A 21,937-nucleotide genomic window follows, 5' to 3' on the forward strand; every position below is an offset into this window, starting at 1 on the left:
CCTCTTAATTTTAGTATAGTAAATGTCAAGCAGGATACAGTAGACCTAGTCTAATATATCCTGCTTGACATATTCACAATCACAGTTTCTTAACCTTGTTAGACAATGCACCTTGGAGTATGTTATCTGTATTGAGACCATTCTTTACTTTTGTTCTGATTTTTGTTTGTGTTTTGTAGGTGCTGAGATGAATGATCAACTGCTTGGCAGCATGCTCTTGTCTAGCAAGCTCCTTCGGAACACTGTATCAGTAGATCTGTCCTCGGATATAGTTGTACAACATGAAAGCTCATATGACTTCTATCAGCACCCCAATCTTGAGCAGGTCCGACAGTGCCAACCTGTGCTTAATGAGTTCACCAAAGAAGTTAAACAGTTGTTGGAGAAATGGTGTGAGCACCCTGCACTCACACAAGTAAGTTAATGGGTACAATAAAATACATTTTATGGTTTAAATTTATTTTTAAAGTTTGCAACACACAAACATAGCCACGTATGTTTAGCTATCATCAAACAGTGCTGTGGCACATACGACTGGACAAAGCGAATCATCAAAGGCGCAAACTCTTAACAGTGGTCGCATTTCCGGCTAATGTCACATACATGGGATAACAGTTAAGAAAAGGAAAAAAGACACCCCCTATGGTCCCGCCCACCCATCCGACCCCACAGCTCCCCTGTGCTCCACGTCCACTACCTAAGCTATGCTAAACCCCTAGTGACCTCCTTCAGCAGTCCGCCCATCGTGAATCTGTAATGCGCAGCAGCCAGAGATATCGGGGGCATGTGACCTCTCGGAATTCGGTAGCTAAGAGCGACAGAAGGGGTTGCCACAGCTCATCATATTTAGATCCCTCCCCCGCCATGGTAAGTGTCAGTTTCTCCATACCAAGTACATGCCACAGACGGTGCAGCCAGCCTGTAAAGGTTGGGGTGTTGGGAGTGCGCCAGTGTGTAAGTATGTTTTGTGTCACTGACCTCAGTGCAATGGCCATCTGTCTGTCTCTGCGAGATCGTAGTGGGTAAGTCAAGGAATTGGGGAGACCCAGCAGGACATATGCTGGAAAGCGTGGGATCTCGGTCTCAAAGTGCTTGTCCACCTCATCTAACACCTGGGTCCAGTAAGGTTGAACATGTTCACACTCCCATAACAAATGTATTAAATTGTCCACCTGGCCACAGCCATGCCAACATTTCGCATCCCGGGTGCGGTCCATTGCATGTAAAAGCTCTGGAGTATAATACCAGTATGTTACGATCCTCGTGAGCATTTCCGTAAGCCCTGTAGTATATCCCGTCCCACTCTTTGTGGCTGAGTGTCCTGCCCAGTTCTCTGTCCCACCGCTCTCTGCTGGGATTGTACGTGTGTGTGTGTGCTTGACCTGTAGCATCTTGTAGAGATCAGGGATGAGCTTTTTATCTGACGTGCGAGTGATGAGCCATCTTTCGGAAGGGGAAAGGTGTCTGTCTGCCTCAGAGCAGACCTGTAATTGAAGCGCCCAATGTCTTACTTGTAGATATCTAAGCCTCTCCATCTCGGGAGCCCATATTCCTGCCTAAATTGGGAGAACGGATGACCCCCTCGGCGCCATACATATGATACAGAAAACATCATCCAGCGGGCCTCCAACCTTCAAAAGCAACCGTGTCCATACCAGGAGTAAAATCAGGGTTGTCGATCAATGGGGTAAGCGGAGACGGGAAGGTTGTGAGTTCGTGTTTGATATTAGTGGCATCCCACACCTCAAGGGAAACCCGTATAATGTACGAGGCATACAAATTAGGGGGCCTATTGGGCCTGCGCAGGAAAGGAATTTCTTGCAAGGGTCGTGCCGCCACCGCCTGGTCCTGAAACAACCAGTGTTTCTCCGATTCCCATCTGCTCCACTCAGCCAAGTGCCGCAGTTCAGCCGCTTGAAAGTAGAGCCGGAGATTAGTGACTCCAAGATCTCCCTCCTCAGGAGCAAGCGTCACCAGTGTCCGTCTTAGTCGTGGTGTCCGACCACTCTAGATGAACTGAGATGGGTATGATTGTGTCTGCTGTATCCAACCTGCAGGTGGTCGGAGAGGAATGGTGCAGAAGAGATAGAGGATCTGTGGTAGAGTGGTCATTTTAACCGCAGCAATTTTGCCTAGCCATGAGAGGGGGGTAATGCTTCCATTGGCCGAGTTCTTGGCGGATCTTCCCACGCAGTAGTGCATAATTGGTAGTAACCACTGCAGGGAGGGAGGAAAGCAGCTGAATCCCTAAATATGGAATTGTATCGCCGCCCATTGGATGGGAAGCAGGTTTTGCAAATATTCCCGGGTGGGTCGTGACAGAGACAGGTCCAGGGCCATCGATTTATCCGTATTTACCTTAAATCCGGCGGCCCGAGCAAAGGCATCCAAATCCGCTAAGCATGCCGGCAATGCGCTCCTCGGGTTAGCAAGTGATATTAACACGTCGTCCGCATATAAGCTAATCATATGGACATAGCCGCCACATTTGTTCCCGGGAATCACTGGGTTCTGCCGCATTCTCTGAGCTAGAGGCTCCATATAGAGGTCAAAGAGAAGGGGCGACAATGGACACCCCTGTCTCGTGCCTCTTCCAATAGGGAATCGGGAGGAGGTGTGTCCGTTCACTCGGCCGTAGCTGTGGTAAACTTATAGCAATTGAGGACATATGTGCGAAATCTTTCCCCCATTCCCACTCGTTCTAAAACCTGCTCCAGGTAAGGCCAGTGAACACGATCGAATGCCTTCTCGGCATCGATGGCTAGCATCATGCATTCCCCGGCACCCATGTAGCCTTCTCGATGAGGTGTAGAATCCGTTTGGTATTATCCGATGTTTGGCGTTCAGGAATTAATCCCGCTTGGTCCGGGTCAATAAGACCGGGCATATGGGGGGCAAGACGAGCGGCTAGAATCCCTGTATACAATTTAAGATCTATGTTAAGGAGGGATATTAGGCGATAAGCTCTGCATTTAGATTTATCCTTCCCGGGTTTAGGGATTACCACTATGGAGACCCCTAAGAGATCACTCTGGATCGCTCGTGGGTCGGCAAAGGAATTAAACAGCTGGGTGAGGAGCTGGGCGAGCAAGGTACAAAACTTCTTGTAAAAGATAGCTGAGAGCCATCCGGCTAGGGAACTTGCGCTAGCTTGAGACGAGATATAGCTGTGATGACCTCCTCTGTTTGAATCGTTCTGTCGAGGTGGTCAGTCTGGGCTTTGGTCAGAGTTGGTAGGGTAACAGAATCCAGGAAGGCAGCTCCATCGTAGCTTTCAAACAGGGCACCAGTGTAAAGGGTGGCCTAGAAATCGCGAAATGTTTCAGCTATAGCATCATCTTCCGACACGCGTTTATCATCCGCCCGATTGATCTCCCTGACCCCATGCCTTTGGCGGAACTCCCTCAACCTGTGGGCGAGGAGGCGTCCGCACCTGTCCCCCCTCCTGCATAGTAGGCATGCCGCAATCGCTGCGCTGCAAATTCCGCCCTATCATGGATCAAGAGCCGCTAATTGGTGGCGCATGGCTTTAAGCTGTCGCCACACCCGTGTGTGAGAAGTTGGCCTGATATATGATGCTCACTAGTTCTAGTGATCACCTTGTATCAGTCCAAAAACCCTTATGGTGATTGGTTGTAAGTCAACCTTATAGACCAGCTATCCTAATGGTAGCATGGACAAAGCAGTCTTAGGCTAAACTCTTTTGGCATGTGAAGCCAGCTGTTTTACCACGATATAACCCCTTGAATACCAGATGAAAGGACACCACACAGGTTGTTATGCAAATAAACAGTATATTTATTAATAACAACACCTCTGAACTCTTTGAGGTCAGAGGGCTAAGCACATGACAATCTCTTAGGAAAAATACGATAAGTTGCACAAAATTACGATAGTGCCCTAGGGGCACGACAAACCATATACTAAGTAAGTGGAATGTGAAAGTCGATAGAAGAAATGGAGATGTCCAGAGGCTGTAGGATCGATGGGACCACGCTACACTAACTCTAGGTAAGTAGTAGGAGGCCCACGGAACGCGGGTGCAGAGTGTGAACTCACACACGAGATGCGTAACAACGTCTATGGACAGTACAGTTCAAGTTAAAGGTGAGTATGGACAATCCTGACTAGGTAGGACTAAAACGACTGTGGAACTGGACACTAGGACAGTTAAACTACCCTTGAGCACCGAAATGCTCTCGTTACCTCACCCACGGGCTGCGGGTGCATAGGTGCCAAAGTGTGTCGGGTTCTCGCGTTGAAGTCAATGGAGCCTGAAAGAAAAGATGCTGCAGGTGACCAGGAGGAAGATGACCGGTGCGATCCAAGGGTGGATCGGTGAAGAAGAGGACCTGAAAGCAGAGGGGACAGGGTTCAAAGTCACTAGCCAGTGACCGGTGTGGAACCAGGAAGGAACCAGGTGCTGTTGTCTCGATCAGGTGAAGAGTGGACGGTTGACTCTGCAGCCACGTGGACCAGGAGGTGTCTTCGACGACCAGGATGGAGGCACGAGCTGTCCCACGCAGTCTCTCGCTGTTGGCGGTGTCGGATCCGGAATTGGAATCAACAGGCCTTGGCAAAGGCAACCCACGCGGTGAGTGGAAAAGACGTCTGGTGCGGACTAGGAGAGTCCGGGGTGCCCCTCTTTTGGAAGGGAGCAAGGGCCAGTCTGGAGCAACCAGATCAGCAGCAAAGATTCAAAGGTTCGTCGTCTAGGAGGCCACTAGCCAGCCGGCAAGTGACCAGACAACGCGTCGAGCAGCAGACAAGCAGAAGGGCCCCACGCAGATCTCGTGGATGCTGGAGGGCTGATCTTCGGTGCAGGGGCTGCTCGGGGCTGGGGCTTCTCAATCCCCAAAGCACTTGGTCGAGTTTACCTTGGGAGTCGTGCTGGAAGCGAAGTGCAGGTTCGTTCAAGATGGCCGGTCCCACGTGTCTCGTCACACCCACGGGTCTCAGCTGTGCTGCAGGTGTAGGTTGAGGTCGGAGAGGTCTGGGAATCCGGGTCTCGTCGGGCTCTGAAGTCTGGATCCTTGAAGGAAGACGACAAAGGGAAGCCGCTGGACGCTTGATGGTGCCTGCAGTTGCAGGGTGGACACTCCTTGCCCACAAGGGAGATTTCTTCAGTCTTCTGTGGAGCAGAACGTCGAGGTCCAGAGTTTCTTCTTGTAAAATTGTTCAGGATAATCTAATTTGGAATGGGACCAGCTCCTACCTTTATCCTGCTAAAGGGGGCTGCACTACTGACTAGGTCCCTCCCCTACCCTTTGTCCGGTTTCCCACCAGAGCTGGGGCTGGAGTGCCCCAGCAACTGGTTTGAACCGGTGTATGCACAGGGCACCTTGTGTGCCCCAGGCATGTCTCATTCCTTTCAGGCCTATCCTACCCAATACACAAAATCCTGTCTGGGGTGGTGCTAGCACCTCTCAAGGCAGGAAACTCTTTGTCCAAGCCTCCCTCGCTGGAAGGACTCCCAGCAGCAGGAGGTCAGACTTGTGTCTGTGGTGGCAGCATCCATTTTGTGATGCCAAGGCTCGAGTTAACTTTAACCGGGGTTCACAGTTACATACATGTCGTGTCCCTCTAGAAGGGTGGAATGCTACCCCCGTCGCCAGAATTGGCGAGGGGGTAGTATTCCAATTCGTATGACACCTTACTCGACATGTTTTGATAATATTATACCAGAGTTGGCATTTAACCGCCAGGTTGATAATGCACTTAAGAGTATATGGTATAGCGTTATCATGGAACAGCTATTAGGACTTGGTTCCGCAAGCTGCAAATGGGCTCAGCTCATGCCAGAGCACCATCTCACATAATTCCAAGCACTCTGTCTTCAGGATTGATAAGGCCTGCCATAGGAGTGACTGATAGGAGGATATGTGTCCATTTTTAGGGTTAGATATAGGTATACTATATCTACAGCAAAGGGTGTTTACACCACCTTGCCCCAGCTGTCGTGCAGCCAGTTGTGTCAGTTTTAGATGGCCAGCCAGGGGTGGCATAATACATGCTTCAGCCCCTGGCAGGCCCTGGGTACACCTGTGCCCTGGGTACAAGGACTGTTAAGATGGCCCAGTACCAATTGGTAAATGCACCTAAAGTACATGGTTGTAAATTTAGAGAGAGAACAGCTAGGATGTGGGTCTGATTAGCAGGCCCACAGCCAGGGAAAGTCGTAAACCAGTTAAGCAAAAAGCAAAAATCTGGGGTGACCATAGGATTGCAGACCCCACTCTCCTACATAACCCCCCCCCCCCCCAACTTAGGGACATTAAACTAACCTTGACCAGGTGATTCTTCCTGTTCTAAGTGTAAATACCTGGAGAGACCATCTGCATTGCCTGGTCTGTGCTCCACTGTAAAGTCCATCCCCAGTAGGGAACTGGACCACCTAAGATGTTTGGGGTTTTCACCCTTCATCTGATTGAGCCATAAGAGGGGCTTATGGTCGGTCTGAATCTTGAAGTGAGTCCCTAACAAGTATGGCCTCAACTTCTTCAGGGCCCAAACCACAGCAAAGGCCTCCCTCTCTATAGCTGACCAACGTTTCTCTCTAGGGGTCAGCCTTCTGCTTATAAAAGCAATGGGCTGGTCATGACCATCAATATTCAGTTGAGATAGAACAGCTCCCACACCCAACTCAGATGCATCTGTTTGGACAATGAAGGTTTTGGAGTAGTCAGGACTCTTGAGAATAGGTGCAGTACACATGGCCTGCTTAAGGTCATCGAATGCCTTCTGACAGCTAACTGTCCACTGAACTTTCTTTGGCATTTTCGTGCTTGTCAAGTCATTAAGTGGTGTCACAATGGACCCATAATTTTTGACAAACTTCCTATAGTAACCAGACAGGCCCAAGAAAGCTCTGACCTGTGTCTGGGTGGTTGGAGGAGCCCAGTCCTTTATGGCATGTATCTTGCTCTCCAATGGTTGAACCTAGCCTCCACCCACAAGGTGGCCCAGGTACACAACCTGACTCTGCCCTATCTGGCACTTGGTGGCCTTGATAGTGAGGCCTGCCTTTTGCAGGGCCTCTAAAACTTTCCTCAGGTGGATCAGGTGGTCCTCCCAGGTGGAGCTAAAGACAGCAATATCATCTAGATATACTGCACAGAAGTCATCCAACCGAGTGAGAACTTGGTTCACCAACCTTTGAAAAGTGGCAGGTGCATTTTTCAAATCAAAGGGCATCACCACAAATTGGTAATGACCTCCTGGGGTAGAAAATGCTGTTTTGGCCTTGGCATCCTCAGCTAACCTGATCTGCCAATAACCAGCTGTTAGGTCAAATGTACTTAAGAAAGTTGCAGAAGCCAACTTGCCTATCAGTTCATCTGCCCTAGGTATTGGATGGGCATCTGTCTTAGTGACAGCATTGAGACCCCTGTAGTCTACACAAAACCTCATCTCTCTCTTACCATCCTGGGTGTGAGGTTTTGGCACTAGAACTACAGGACTAGCCCAAGGGCTTTCTGAGGGTTCAATGACTCCCAATTCCAACATCTTTTGGACTTCTTTCTTAATGCAGTCCCTGACGTGGTCAGGTTGCCTGTAGATTTTACTCTTGACAGGCAGACTGTCACCAGTGTCCACCTCTTGGGTGCACCAGTTTGTCTGACTGGGGGTCAGTGAGAACATTTGCCTGAAGGATTGAAGAACCTGTTTACAATCCTCTTGTTGATGTTCGAAGAGGCTGTCAGAAAAGACTACACCATCTACTGACCCATCATCAGGGTTCTGAGTGAGCAGATCTGGGAGAGGGTCACTCTCTTCCTCCTGCCCCTCATCTGTGGCCATGAGCAAGCCCATGTCCTCCCTGTTGACAAATGTCTTGAGCCTGTTTACATGAAGCACCCGGTGGGGGCTCCTGGGAGTTCCCATGTCCACCAAGTAGGTGACTTCTCCCTTTTGCTCAATGATGGTATGGGGTCCAGACCATTTGTCTTGGAGAGCTGCTGGGGCCACTGGTTCCAACACCCACACCTTCTGTCCTGCATGGTAAACAGTTAGGACAGCCTTTTGGTCATGCCAAGCTTTTTGAAGTTCTTGGCTGGCCTCAAGGTTTTAAGATGCCTTTTCCATGTACTCTGCCATCCTGGAGCGGAGACCAAGTACATAGTCCACTATGTCAAGTTTAGGCTTTTTGAGAGGTAACTCCCATCCTTCCTTCACCAGACATAGGGGTCCTCTTACAGGATGCCCAAACAGAAGCTCAAAAGGACTGTAACCAACCTCCTTCTGTGGGACCTCTCTGTAAGCAAACAGGAGGCAGGGTAAAAGGATGTCCCATCTTCGCCTAAGCTTTTCAGGTAACCCTTTTATCATCCCTTTGAGGGTCTTGTTGAATCTTTCAACAAGCCCATTGCACTGTGGGTGATAGGGTGTGGTGAACTTGTAGTTTACACCACACTCCTTCCACATTGCAGTCAAGTATCCTGACATGAAGTTTGCACCTCTGTCAGAGACAACCTCCTTAGGAAACCCCACTCTGGAGAAAACTCCAAGTAGGGCCCTGCCACAACAGGAGCTGTAGTGGTCCTAAGGGGAATAGCTTCTGGATACCTGGTGGCATGATCCACTACCACCAGTATAAATCTGTGCCCAGATGCTGTTGGGGGGTCCATTGGTCAAACAATGTCTATCCCCACTCTTTCAAAGGGTACCCCCACCACAGGTAGTGGTATAAGGGGGGCCTTTGTTGTGCCACCTGATTTGCCACTGGCTTGGCAGGTGATACATGAGCGACAAAACTCTTTGGTGTCTTCAGACATATGAGGCCAGTGAAAGTGTGGGGCAACCCTGTCCCAAGTCTTGTACTAGCCTAAGTGACCTGCAAGGGGAATCTCATGGGCTAAGGTGAGAAGGAAACCTCTAAGAGACAAGGGGATGACCAACCTCCTGGTAGCACCAGGTTTGGGATCTCTTGCCTCAGAGTATAGGAGTCCATCTTCCCAATATACCTTATGGGCACCTGTAGCATTCCCTGCAGCCTCAGCAGCAGCCTGCTGTCTGAGGGGTTCAAGAGAGGAACAGTCTAATTGGGCCTGCCTCAAGTCTGCCCTGGAAGGTCCCCCTGTCCCAAGAAACGCAACCTGATCAGGTTCAAGCTCTTCTAGGACAGTTCCTTCTGGGGTCTCTGGGTCAGCCTCCTGAGAGGGCTGATCCTCAACCTGAGGCAGGGGGGAAGGCTCTGCCTTAACCCTACCATTCCTTCTCTTGGGTAGTGTCTGGTCCATTCTTCCAGGATCCAGCACTTGTTCAGCTGGGCATTTCTTGGTCTGTGACCTGGTCACAGCAAGGACATGTGAGGAGAGACCTAGCATTTCTACATGAGTCCTGTACTCCACATCTGACCACAGTGAGGATTCCAAATCATTGCCCAAAAGACAATCTACTGGGAGGTCTGAACTAACTACAACCCTTTTGAGGCCAGTTACCCCTCCCCAGGAGAAATTAACAACTGCCATACTGTGATTGGTAGTGACATTGCTAGCATTGGTCACTAGGTAATCTGAACCTAGCATGATCTGGTCAGGGTCCACAAATGTTGGTGTCACCATGGTGACACTGGCACATGTGTCCCTGTAGGCCTGATCCATTTTTCCATTGATTAAAGGCGTTTGTCTGTATTTGCCCAGAATACTAGGACTTACAGTAGGGGTCATATCCATGTCCCCAGTACAAACAAGAACTGCCTGAGTAGGAATTCTGACTAAGTCAGAACCCACCTCAGTTCCCAGGGTTAACCCAACTATAGCCTTGGGAGGTACACTACCACTACTAACTGTACTCGGGGGTGCAGGTGTCTTAGGGACAGTAGTGGTAGGAGTTTGGCCTTTCTTGGTGCACTCACTAAACCAGTGAGTCTTACTTTTACAGTATTGGCACCATGGTTTCTTAGGACCATCATTCTTCTTCTTTTGGGAATTTTGGGACCCGCCCTCCTTAGGTTGTTCGGGCCCTGTTGAAGACTTCTGGTCATTTTGCTTATTCTCATTACCCTTCTGGTCTGCTTTCTTCTGGCCACCACACTGGTTCTGGTTCTGCTGCTTGACCCTTGTCCTGACCCATCTGTCTGCCTTCTTTCCCAATTCTTGGGGAGAGGTCAGATCTGAGTCAATCACGTGCTGATGCAACAACTGGTTCTGACAATTATTTAAGATTTGCTCTCTCATAATTAGATTATACAATCCTGTGTAATCAGTAACTTTACTTCCCAGTAACCAGCCCTCCAAAGCCTTAGTGGCACAATCAACAAAGTCAGTCCAATCTGGAGCCTGAGTTTTCTGGGTATCCCTGAACATTAACCTGTACTGTTCAGTGGTTAAGCCAAACCCATCAATCAGTGCATTTTTCAAGTCTTGGTAATCATTAGCATCCTCATCTATAACAGTGAGGAGCTTATCTCTACCTTTACCTTCAAAGGAGAGCCACAATATAGCTGCCCACTGACTCTGGGGTACCTGCTGTACTTTGCAGGCTCTCTCCAAAGCAGTTATCCACTTGTGGATATCATCTGCTGTCTTATAGGAGGGCACTATTTTACTCAGGTTTCTAGTATCAAAACCCCTTTCTCTATCCCTAGGGATATTGCTGACACCAGTGGGGACTACCCCACTCAACTGTTGCTCCCTAGCAAAGGCAAGCTTCTCTTTGGCCAGGGCAAGTTCTTCCCTTTGGATCCTCAGATTAGCCTCCTTCATCTTTGCCTCATGCTCTCTTCTCTGAGGGGAAGTCATCCTCCTCTGAGCAGATGCATGAGAGGCACGAGAGTGTACAGATCTATTGGAGTCCCTAGAATGAGACCTATCTCTTCTAACTCCATAGTTAGGCCTGCTTAGGTTCAGCACTGGGGGTCCTCCAGTTCCTTCCCTATGTAGGTCTAAGTTGGCCCTTGTGAGTCTGCTGACTATGACAGAACCTTTGTCTGCCTCATCCCCAGAGAGTTCCTCATCCTCCTCATCCTCCTCCTCCTCATCTAAATCTTCTGTTTCAGGGAGATCTGGATCACCACGAGTACCTTCTAAGGGGGGCATGCTTCTATCTGGATTAGAGGGGTCTGTGTTAGCAGCCCTTCTGGCATCATATGTCTCTAAGAGACCTAACAGAAAAGGAGTGGTAGGGTTAGAACCCTGTTTCAATTTCCTTGAGGTACAAAATTGTCTCATCTCCTGGAAACTGAGAGCTGCATATCTGGAAAGGACCTGTGGAGGGTCACTAACCACTAGGGGAGTCTCTGAAGACTCTCCATGGGTAGACATGCTTTCTAGTGAGGTGTAAGTGATGCACCTACCTACACTATGGGTTTTCCTACTGATCCCTTGCTAAGAGTTGTAGTTAGGGTGTGTTAGGCCCTTTCTACAACAGCTGGTTCAGTAGAACTCAGAGTATTTCTAAGCTTGTTATATGTACCTATGGTACCTTATGTGATCTTTCAAATGATATCTCAAGATTATATTTGATAAAAACAACAGCAAGCTCAAATCCCAACCGCTGCACACCAATGTGAGAAGTTGGCCTGATATATGATGCTCACTAGTTCTAGTGATCACCTTGTATCAGTCCAAACAACCCTAATGGTGATTGGTTGTAAGTCAACCTTATAGACCAGCTATCCTAATGGTAGCATGGACAAAGCAGTCTTAGGCTAAACTCTTTTGGCATGTGAAGCCAGCTGTTTTACCACAATATAACCCCTTGAATACCAGATGAAAGGACACCACACAGGTTGTTATGAAAATAAACAGTATATTTATTAATAACAACACCTGAACTCTTTATGAGGTCAGAGGGCTAAGCACATGACAATCTCTAACGAAAAATACTACAAGTTGCACAAAATTACAATGGTGCCCTAGGGGCACGACAAACCATATACTAAGTAAGTGGAATGTGAAAGTCGATAAAAGGAATGGAGCTGTCCAGAGGCTGTAGGATCGATGGGACCACGCTACACTAACTCTAGGTAAGTAATAGGAGGCCCACGGAACGCTTGTGCAGAGTGTGAACTTACACGCGAGATGCGTAACAACATCTATGGACAGTACAGTTCAAGTTAAAAGGTAAGTACGGACAATCCTGACTAGTTAGGACAACAACGACTGTGGAACTGGACACTAGGACAGTTAGACTACCCTTGAGCACCGAAATGCTCTTGTTACCTCACCCACGGGCTGCGGGTGCATAGGTGCCAAAGTGTGTCGGGTTCTCGCGTTGAAGTCAATGGAGCCTGAAAGAAAAGATGCTGCAGGCGACCAGGAGGAAGATGTCCGGTGCGATCCAAGGGGGGATCGGTGAAGAAGAGGACCTGAAAGCAGAGGGGACAGTGTTCAAAGTCACTAGCCAGTGACCGGTGTGGAACCAGAAAGGAACCAGGTGCTGTCGTCGCGATCAGGTGAAGAGTGGACGCTTGACTCTGCAGCCACGTGGACCAGGAGGTGTCTTCGACGACCAGGATGGAGGCACGAGCTGTCCCACGCAGGCTCTCGCTGTCGGCGGTGTCGGATCCGGAATTGGAGTCAACAGGCCTTGGCAAAGGCAACCCACGCGGTGAGTGGAAAAGACGTCTGGTGCGGACTAGGAGAGTCCGGGGTGCCCCTCTTTTGGAAGGGAGCAAGGGCCAGTCTGGAGCAACCAGACCAGCAGCAAAGATTTCAAAGTTCGTCGTCTAGGAGGCCACTAGCCAGTCGGCAAGTGACCAGACAACGTGTCGAGCAGCAAACAAGCAGAAGGGCCCCACGCAGATCTCGTGGATGCTGGAGGGCTGATCTTCGGTGCAGGGGCTGCTCGGGGCTGGGGCTTCTCAATCCCCAAAGCACTTGGTCGAGTTTACCTCGGGAGTCGTGCTGGAAGCGAAGTGCAGGTTCGTTCAAGATGGCCGGTCCCACGTGTCTCGTCGCACCCACGGGTCTCAGCTTTGCTTTAGATTTGAGTTGAGGTCGGAGAGGTCTGGGAATCCGGGTCTCGTCGGGCTCTGAAGTCTAGATCCTCGAGGGAAGACGACAAAGTGAAGCCACTGAACGCTTGATGGTGCCTGCAGTTGCAGGGTGGACACTCCTTGCCCACAAGGGAGATTTCTTCAGTCTTCTGTGGAGCAGAACGTCGAAGTCCAGAGTTTCTTCTTGTAGAGTAGTTCAGGATTAATCTAACTTGGAATGGGACCAGCTCCTACCTTTATCCTGCTAAAGGGGGCTGCACTACTGACTAGGTCCCTCCCCTGGGTGGGACCAGGAAGGGGGGTGGTTACACCCCCTATCCTTTGTCCGGTTTCCCGCCAGAGCTGGGGCTGGAGTGCCCCAGCAACTGGTTTGAACCGGTGTATGCACAGGGCACCTTGTGTGCCCCAGGCATGTCTCATTCCTTTCAGGCCTATCCTACCCAATACACAAAATCCTGTCTGGGGTGGTTCTAGCACCTCTCAAGGCAGGAAACTCTTTGTCCAAGCCTCCCTCGCTGGAAGGACTCCCAGCAGCAGGAGGTCAGACTTGTGTCTGTGGTGGCAGCATCCATTTTGTGATGCCAAGGCTCGACTTAACTTTAACCGGGGTTCACAGTTACATACATGTCGTGTCCCTCTAGAAGGGTGGAATGCTACCCCCGTCGGCAGAATTGGCGAGGGGGTAGTATTCCAATTCGTATGACCCCTTACTCGACATGTTTTGATAATGTTATACCAGAGTTGGCATTTAACCGCGAGGTTGATAATGCACTTAAGAGTATATGGTATACCGTTATCATGGAACAGCTATTAGAACTTGGTTCCGCAAGCTGCAAACGGGCTCAGCTCATGCCAGAGCACCATCTCACATAATTCCAAGCACTCTGCCTTCAGGATTGATCAGGCCTTCCGTAGGAGTGACTGATAGGAATATATGTGTCCATTTTAGGGTTAGATATAGGTATACTGGAGTAGGTGGAGAAGCGTGGCTCAGTGGTTAGAGGCAGCAGACCCAGAAGCTGAGATCGACCGTGGACCAGGGTTCGATTCACCTCCTCGGCGGGTCTCGGGCTCAAAAATTCCACGGACTCAACAATTCTCGCTCTGGTGCCTACTCAACTCACGGGGTCACACTCTGCGACTCTGGGCAATAGCTTGCTTAATCTCCACTACGGCCCCTCGCGGCGGGATGCCTGGCTTTCACCTTGTGGACACCCTGCCGGGGTTTCTCACAGGGGAATACCAGGACGGGTTCCCTAAGCAAGCGCCGGGACGCTCACGGTCAGCCGTGCGCTTTACAAATCCAGCACATTCACATTACTATATCTATAGCAAAGGGTGATTACACCACCTTGCCCCAGCTATAATGCAGCCAGTGGTGTCAGTTTTAGATGGCCAGCCAGGGGTGGCATAATACATGCTTCAGCTCCTGGTAGGCCCTGGGTACACCTATGCCCTGGATACCTAAGGTACACTGTACAGGGACTGATAAGGTAGCCCAGTACCAATTGGTAAATGCACCTAAAGTACATGGTTGTCAATTTAGAGAGAGAACAGCTAGGCTGTGGGTCTGATTAGCAGGCCCACAGCCAGGGAAAGTCGTAAACCAGTGAAGCAAAAAGAAAAATCTGGGGTGACCATAGGATTGCAGACCCCACTCTCCTACAGCCTGCACTACTGGACAGGGCTGGAACATTACTACATCTTCTAGTTGGGCAACACCTGGCAGAATCTGAACAGCAGGACAGATAAACTCTGTTCGCTGACCACAAATCACATTTGTACCCGGAGGTAGCAAAAGGTCTCTTTCAAGAATGTGAAGAACCTTTGTTCAATCTCTTTGCCACCACCAAGAATACTCAATTTCTGAATGGGGTGGTTTCCCAGGTGGGTCTTGCTTGGAGATTTGTTCTATTTAGAATGAAAGTTGGGACTTGTGTACACCTTTCCGAAAATACCTCTCCTGCCCTGAGTTCTCAAGAAGATCAGAACCAACTGTTCCCAAGTCATCCTCATGGCTCCGGACTGGACACGGTGAGTGTGGTATCCAGACATCCTGGGTTTGAGCATAGGTCTTCCGGATATTGTGCCCATTCGCAGCAAGAGGGCAGGGTCTGGCACCCGAACTGGCGCACTCTTCAGCTTTTTGCTCGAAGATTGAGCGGTGACAGTTGAGTGTCTTTGATCTTCCTTGAGAGACCTGCTATATCTGCAAGAGACACATTAGTGATAGATTCCTTACCTTAGAATATCCCCCGGCATCGGACTGGATCCGGAATTTTTTTGCGTAGCAATACCCCTGCGCGCCGGCAGGCGGCCCCGCGCCCGTCGTCGGCGTCGTTTGCGCCGGAATGGCGTCATCGGAGTACTTAGACACCGCCATGCGCACTGACGTCAGTTCTTCTTTTTTCCGCGCCAGCTAGCGCAGATCTGGAGAAGCTCTACCCCTTAGTCATTTTTTGACAAAACCTTTTGATCTTTTTGATCATTTTTCTACTCGAGTCTTCGACTCCGACGGTTGCAGGTAGGGATGCCCGGGTTCAAACCCTGTTCCAAGTGCGACCGACTGATGTCGGTTACCGACCCCCATCGCCGGTGCCTGAAGTGTTTAGGCCTCAATCACGACGACCGCACCTGCTCCGACTTCCGGGCCCTGACGTCTAAAGCTAGGCGGGAGCGGTCCCACAAGCGACTCGAGTTCTGGTAGTCGGCCCGCGCCGCTGCAGGTCCCAGTCCCACCCCAGGTCGAGGGACCGGTCGCGGGGTCGGAGTCCTCGCAGCTCCGGGAGTGGACATCGGTCGTCAGGATCCAAGTCCTCAGGTAAGAGGCATGAGAGTACCTAATGGCCATGAGGTCCCTCCCTTCTCCGCCGGGTCCCCGTGGCGCCTCCGGGCCCAACGGCCCCGGCTGGAGGGCCTAGCGGTCGGGTGCTTCGGCCCCGGCGCCGCCGGTGACTTCGGTCCCGGCGCCGCAGGCCCTCACTGGATCCGCTTCCGGATCCGGGTCGACCTCACCGGCGCCGGCCCCGCGGGTGGCGCCTACTATGGACGCCGTCCCCAATCCTCCCTTCGGTCCGGATCTGGCGCCGGAGCGGCGCCGCATCCGACGGCCTGTGGAGATTTCTATTTCCATGAGATGGCCCAGTCTGCTGACCCTGCTCTGCAGGAGATGGGTGACGAAGGTGATTGGGAGGGGTCTGTGGACCCTCTGGCACAAGACTGCCAGTCTCAACAGGACTGGAGATATGAGCTTGGGGAGGCCAGTAGAATTGACACTTCGCCAGACACTGGATTTGTCTCCCCTCCCACAGTGGCTACGGAGGGGGCTGCTTACAGTGTAGTATTGACGAGGGCGGCCAAAGCCTTAAACCCTGAGCTCCCCATCGCGGCCGTGAGGACTAACCTCCTCACTGAGGTCCTTAAACCGCAGGCAAGCTCCAATGAGCCTCTGCTGCCGTTTAATGAGGCCTTGTGTGACCTTCTTGTGGGCACTTGGTCCAAGCCGGCCACAGGTCCGCCTGTGGATAGGCACGTGGCCAGAAGCTACCGGGCGACCCTTGCTTTTTGTCCACCCATCCCACCCCCGAGAGCCTGGTCATCCAGGCCTCCACTTCCCAGACCGCATTCCCGACGGCTCCGCCCGATCGGGAATCCAAGAGGTATGAACAGTTCGGGAAGAAAGTGTTCTTGTCCCTGAGTTTGGGACTGCTGTCTGTCAATACCGCATGCCTCTTGGGCCGCTACACCCACACCCTGTGGGACACGGTCGCGGACGTGCTGCCACAATGTCCGGAGGAGGTCCGGGCTAAACTAGCCCAAGCCCTTGCGGAGGGTCGAGATGCAGCGCGATATTCCATCCGGTGTGGGCTGGATACCACGGACTCACTGGGCAGGGCGATGGCAACGACGGTGGCGGTTCGCCGCCACGCCTGGTTGAGGTCCGCCAACTTTTCGGCCGATGTCCATGCCACTCTTCTGGACATGCCGTTCGATGGCCGTCGCCTATTTGGCGACAAGGCAGACCATGCACTTGAGCGTTTTAAGGACTCCAGGGCACGGCCAAGTCCTTGGGCCTCTCGGCCACACGCCAGCAATCGGGTGCCTTTCGCTCCTTTCGTGGCCACGGAAGGGGCGCCCCCCCCACGTGCTGCCAGCCACGCACTGCAGAATGTTCAACAGCGCGGTGGCGGCTGTTGGAACCGTCGTGGCGGCGGTCGGGGACAACGGCGAGGCCAGTCCACACCTCCCCCCGCAGCATCTGCCTCAAAACCTTCCTAGTCCGTTTTCAGGCCCATGTGACGCCAGTGGGAGGCAGGATCCCCATCACCTCTTCCACTGGCGCACTGTCACGTCGGACAGGTGGGTGCTGCATATCGTCCGAAGGGGCTACTCCCTCCCCTTCGAGGCAATTCCTCCAGCCATGCCACCGCAGATCCACCGTGTATCGGGGGATCATTTGCGACTTCTGCAGGAGGAAGTTACGGCCCTCTTGGCCAAGGGGGCCATCGAGCGCGTTCCTGGGCCAGAAGTAGGGTGTGGTTGCTACTCCCACTACTTTCTGGTACCCAAGAAGGGCAAAGGGGGCCTACCCCCTATCTTGGACCTACGGAACGTCAACGGCTTCCTCCGGAAGACGTTCAATATGCTGACTCTGGCTCAGGTCTTAGCTGCCCTGGACCCAGGAGACTGGATGGTAGCGTTGGACTTGCAGGACGCTTATTCCCACATCCCCGTCCTGCCGGCGCTACCTGCGGTTCACGGTTGGCCACGAGCACTTTCAGTTTACTGTGCTCCCCTTCGGCCTTACCAGCGCCCCACGGGTGTTCACAAAGGTGATGGCGGTGGTCGCAGCTCATCTGCGCAAGTTAGGGGTTTCAGTCTTCCCCTACCTCGACGACTGGTTGTTGAAGGCGGGCTCGCCCAGACAGTCGTCAGCCACCTCCAGACGACGGCAGACCTCCTGCACCAGCTGGGGTTCTCCATCAATGTGCCGATGTCACACCTGTGCCCCTCTCAGAAGCTCCTCTTCATTGGAGCGGTGCTCGACTCTGCGCAGTTTCGGGTTTATCCACCCGAACAGCGGGTCCGGAATATTAAGGCTCTGATTCCGACCTTTCGGCCTTTATCCCGGGTTTCGGTCAGGTTGACGCTGCGGCTTCTGGGGCTGATGGCCTCCTGCATCCTTCTGGTGCATCACGCCAGGTGGCGGATGTGAGCTCTGCAGTGGGACCTGAAGTTTCAGTGGGCCCAGCATCAGGGCAACCTATCTGACCATGTCCTGATCTCGGAGGGCGCTGCGAGACAGCTGCAGTGGTGGCACACGGACCGCGATTGGGTCAGCGGCAGATCCCTCTCCCTTCCCCAACCGGAGCACGTAGTTGTGACGGACGCGTCCATCCAGGGCTGGGGAGGCCACATGGGAGAGGTGGAGATCAGAGGCCTCTGGTCTCCGGCGGAGTCCCGGCTCCATATCAACCTTTTGGAGCTGCGGGCGATTTCGTCTAGCACTGAAGTCATTCCTCCCCTCTGTCCGGGGGAGTGTAGTGCAGGTGTTCACGGACAACACCACCGCCATGTGGTAATGCAACAAACAGGGCGGGGTGGGGTCGTGGACCCTTTGCCAGGAGGCTCTGTGCCTCTGGCAGTGGCTGAAACATCAGGGCGTGACCCTGGTGGTTCAACACCTGGCAGGTTCTCTGAACGCCAGGGCGGACGAACTCAGCCGTCGGTGCATGATGGATCACGAATGGCGTCTGAACTCGGACGTGGCGCAAGGCCTCTTTCAGCAGTGGGGAGAGCCTTGGTTAGATCTATTCGCCACAGAAGAGAACGCGCAATGTCTTCAGTTCTGCGCCTTGGAATTTCCAAGGCGGCACTCGCTCGGAGACGCTTTTCGTCGCGAGTGGAGCTGCGGTGTGTTGTACGCCTTTCTGCCTATACCACTTCTGCCCAGAGTGCTGAAGAAGATCAAGCGCGACCGGGCCCAAGTCATCCTTGTGGCTCCGGACTGGGCACGAAGGTACTGGTATCCAGAGCTACTCAGTATGTCAGTCGATCCCCCCGGTTCGTCTGCCTCTTAAGAAGGACCTCCTATCGCAGCAGCAGGGGACGGTCCTCCACCCGAACCTGTCCAGTCTCCACCTCCATGCTTGGAGATTGAGCGGCGACAGTTGAGGCCATTTGACTTGCCTCCTGCAGTCTGTAATGTCATGCTGGCAGCCAGGCGTCCCTCCACAAAATCGGTATACGCCTGCAGGTGGAATAGATTTGTGGCATGGTGCACAGCAAAGGCTGTGGATCATCTCTCCGCCCTCTTTCTGAGGTTCTTCTCTTCCTTCTTTGTCTCGCCCAGCAAGGCTCTGCTCTGGGCACTATCAAGGGCTACCTTTCTGCCCTTTCGGCCTTTCTAAGGCTGCCTGATCAACCTTCTTTGTTCAAGTCTCCTATTGTAAATCGTTTTCTGAAGGGCATCACACACACGTTTCCTCCTGTTCTGTTTGTGATGCCTCAGTGGGACTTGAACCTTGTTCTTACATTTCTGATGTGCGCTCCCTTTGAGCCACTTCACAACTGCCCTCTCCGCCTTCTTACTCTGAAGACTGCTTTCCTGGTTGCCACACCTCTGCCAGGAGAGTGAGTGAGCTCCAGGCTCTTTCTTCTAAACCCCCTTTCCTTTCTGTCCATCCGGACAAAGTTGTGTTGCGGACTAGGCCATCTTTCCTGCCCAAGGTTGTCACGGCCTTCGACATCGGGCAGTCCATCACTTTGCCCACCTTCTTTCCGCCTCCGCATCCCTCGAAAGAGCAAGAGAGGCTCCACCGTCTGGACCCAAATCGTGCGCTCTCATTCTATTTGGATCGCACACGCCAGTTCCGGGTGGATGACCAACTCTTTGTTGGTTACGTGGGCGCTAAGAAGGGAAAGGCGGTGCACAAGCGGACCATCTCTTGGTGGATCATCTTGTGTATCCAGGCATGTTACTCCTTGGCTAAAAAGGGCCCCCTGTTGGAGTGCAGGCTCATTCCTCTCGGGCCACGGCGACTACAACTGCCCTGGGCCGGGGCGTGCCCTTGCAGGACATTTGCCAGGCAGCTACGTGGGCCTCGCTGCACACGTTTGCAAGACACTATTTCCTGAACAGTCAAGCCTGAGGGATGGCTTCTTTGGCCATTCCGTCCTACAGGACTTTCTGGTGTGATTATTGGTTCGCAGACCCACCACCGGGGTTGGTATTGCTGGGGTATCTATTCTAAGGTAAGGAATCTATCACTAACGTGTCTCTTTCAGATGCACAGGTTACTGCTTGTGTAACGATATATCTGTAAGAGACATTAGTTAGTGATAGATTTCTTACCGACCCACCCATCCTCCCCGTTCTGCGAACCAGTATCTAGGGTTAAGGTCATCCCCTTTCAGGGCCCTAGTTTCATGGCACCAGTGTTGGTTCTATCATGGCTCTGCGTATCTGGCGTGGAAAAGCTGTGTATCAGAACTGACGTCCGCGCGCATGGGTGTCGTCTAAGTACTCCGACGACGGACGCGGAGCCGCGGACGACGCCTGCCGGCGCGCAGGGGTATTGCTACACAAACATTTTCCGGATCCAGTCTGACGCCTGGGCATATTCTAAGGTAAGGAATCTATCACTAACTAATGTCTCTTACAGATATATCGTTACACAAGTAGTAACTTATGCGTCATTTAGCACCAAGGCGTCTCAACAAAAAAAGTATACACCTGCCACTGGGACAAGCTTGTAGCTTGGTGCTCCTCGCGACACGTTGACCCACTTTCTGCCTCTCTGTTGGGTTGTGCTGCTGTTAGACTTGCAAGGCATCGCTCTGGGCAATGTGACAAGTTACCCTTCTGCCATTTCATCTTTTTTGTGGTTGCTGGTTCGGCCCGCACTGTTCAAGAAACTGGGTGTGACACTTTTCCTTAATGGCTTACAACAGTTGTTGCTTCCTGCCCCTTTTGTTATGCCCAATGGGATTTTAATTTCGCTTTTGACTTATCTTGTGTGTTCTCCATTCGAACACTTACATAGCTGTCCTCTAAGACTTCTGACTGTTAAGACAGTCTTTATGGCCATTACATCTGCGGGGAGGGTCAGCGATCTTCAAGCTTTTTCGATTAACCCTCTTTACACCAGCTTTTACCCAGACATATTGGTTCTTGGACTCATGCCTCCTTTCTGCCATGTTGCCCAAAATATCATGCTGCCAACAATTATCGCTCCACCTCTTCATTTAAAAGAAGAGGAGAGACTCCAGCACCTGGATCCATAAAGAGCCCTGTATTTCTTTTATATCAATTGCCCCAAAAACCACTGAGTTGATGAGCAGCTCTTAATTGGGTTCGCTAAAGCAAAAAAAGGTAATGCTGTGCAGAAACACCCATTTCTAGATGGATTGTAAATCTGGAGTACTCTATCTCCACCAGTACTAAGGCCACTAATAATACTAAGTGTCTGTCCTAGACACAGAACTTGACTGCCACGCTGTTGTGTGTGTAACGCTGCTGTGTGTGCAATGCTGCTCCTGCTGAATCGCCGCTCGGCACTTGCGAATTTTAAAATCACTCTGCACTATATTATTTTATTGTTAGTACTGCGCCTAGACCCCTTTTCGTGCAGCATTTCTCGCACTATAATTGGTATAACCACTCACCACTTTGGTGAGCTCCGTGCTCGGTTGTTCCCGACCGCCATCTTGGGTGTGTATTCAGGGGTTTGACACGCTCCCAAGACGCCATCTTGGGCAGCGTGCTAGTGTTTCTGGAGCACTTGCCAGACCTTACTTAAGGTTCTAGAATGCAGGCGCGGAGCGGGGGCGCGCCGGAGGTGCGCCAGAGGTATGCCCGTTTGCGCCCGTTCGCACACAGGTCGCGCCGGGCGCCGGGAATGCTGCCTCCTCGCCTTTGGCCCGCTTATTATACTCTAGAGAGGAACTTGTAAGTCTGGATCCATTAACAGAACACTGGAAAATAGCCTGTTTTTA

At 51.8% G+C, this 21,937-nt stretch overlaps 1 protein-coding gene across 1 annotated transcript in view; it reads left to right on the forward strand.

Annotated features, from left to right (window-relative positions):
• Nucleotides 1-21,937, forward strand: part of MDN1 (midasin AAA ATPase 1) — a 2,221,312-nt gene that overhangs the window by 1,498,957 nt on the left and 700,418 nt on the right. Inside the window, exon 66 of the mRNA XM_078648266.1 lies at nucleotides 180-415. Within this exon, the coding sequence (XP_078504392.1) occupies nucleotides 180-415 (236 nt within the window). The remainder of the gene's footprint in view (nucleotides 1-179; nucleotides 416-21,937) is intronic.

Source organism: Lissotriton helveticus, chromosome 6, assembly GCF_964261635.1.
Source record: "Lissotriton helveticus chromosome 6, aLisHel1.1, whole genome shotgun sequence".
Taxonomy (NCBI): Eukaryota; Metazoa; Chordata; class Amphibia; order Caudata; family Salamandridae; genus Lissotriton; species Lissotriton helveticus.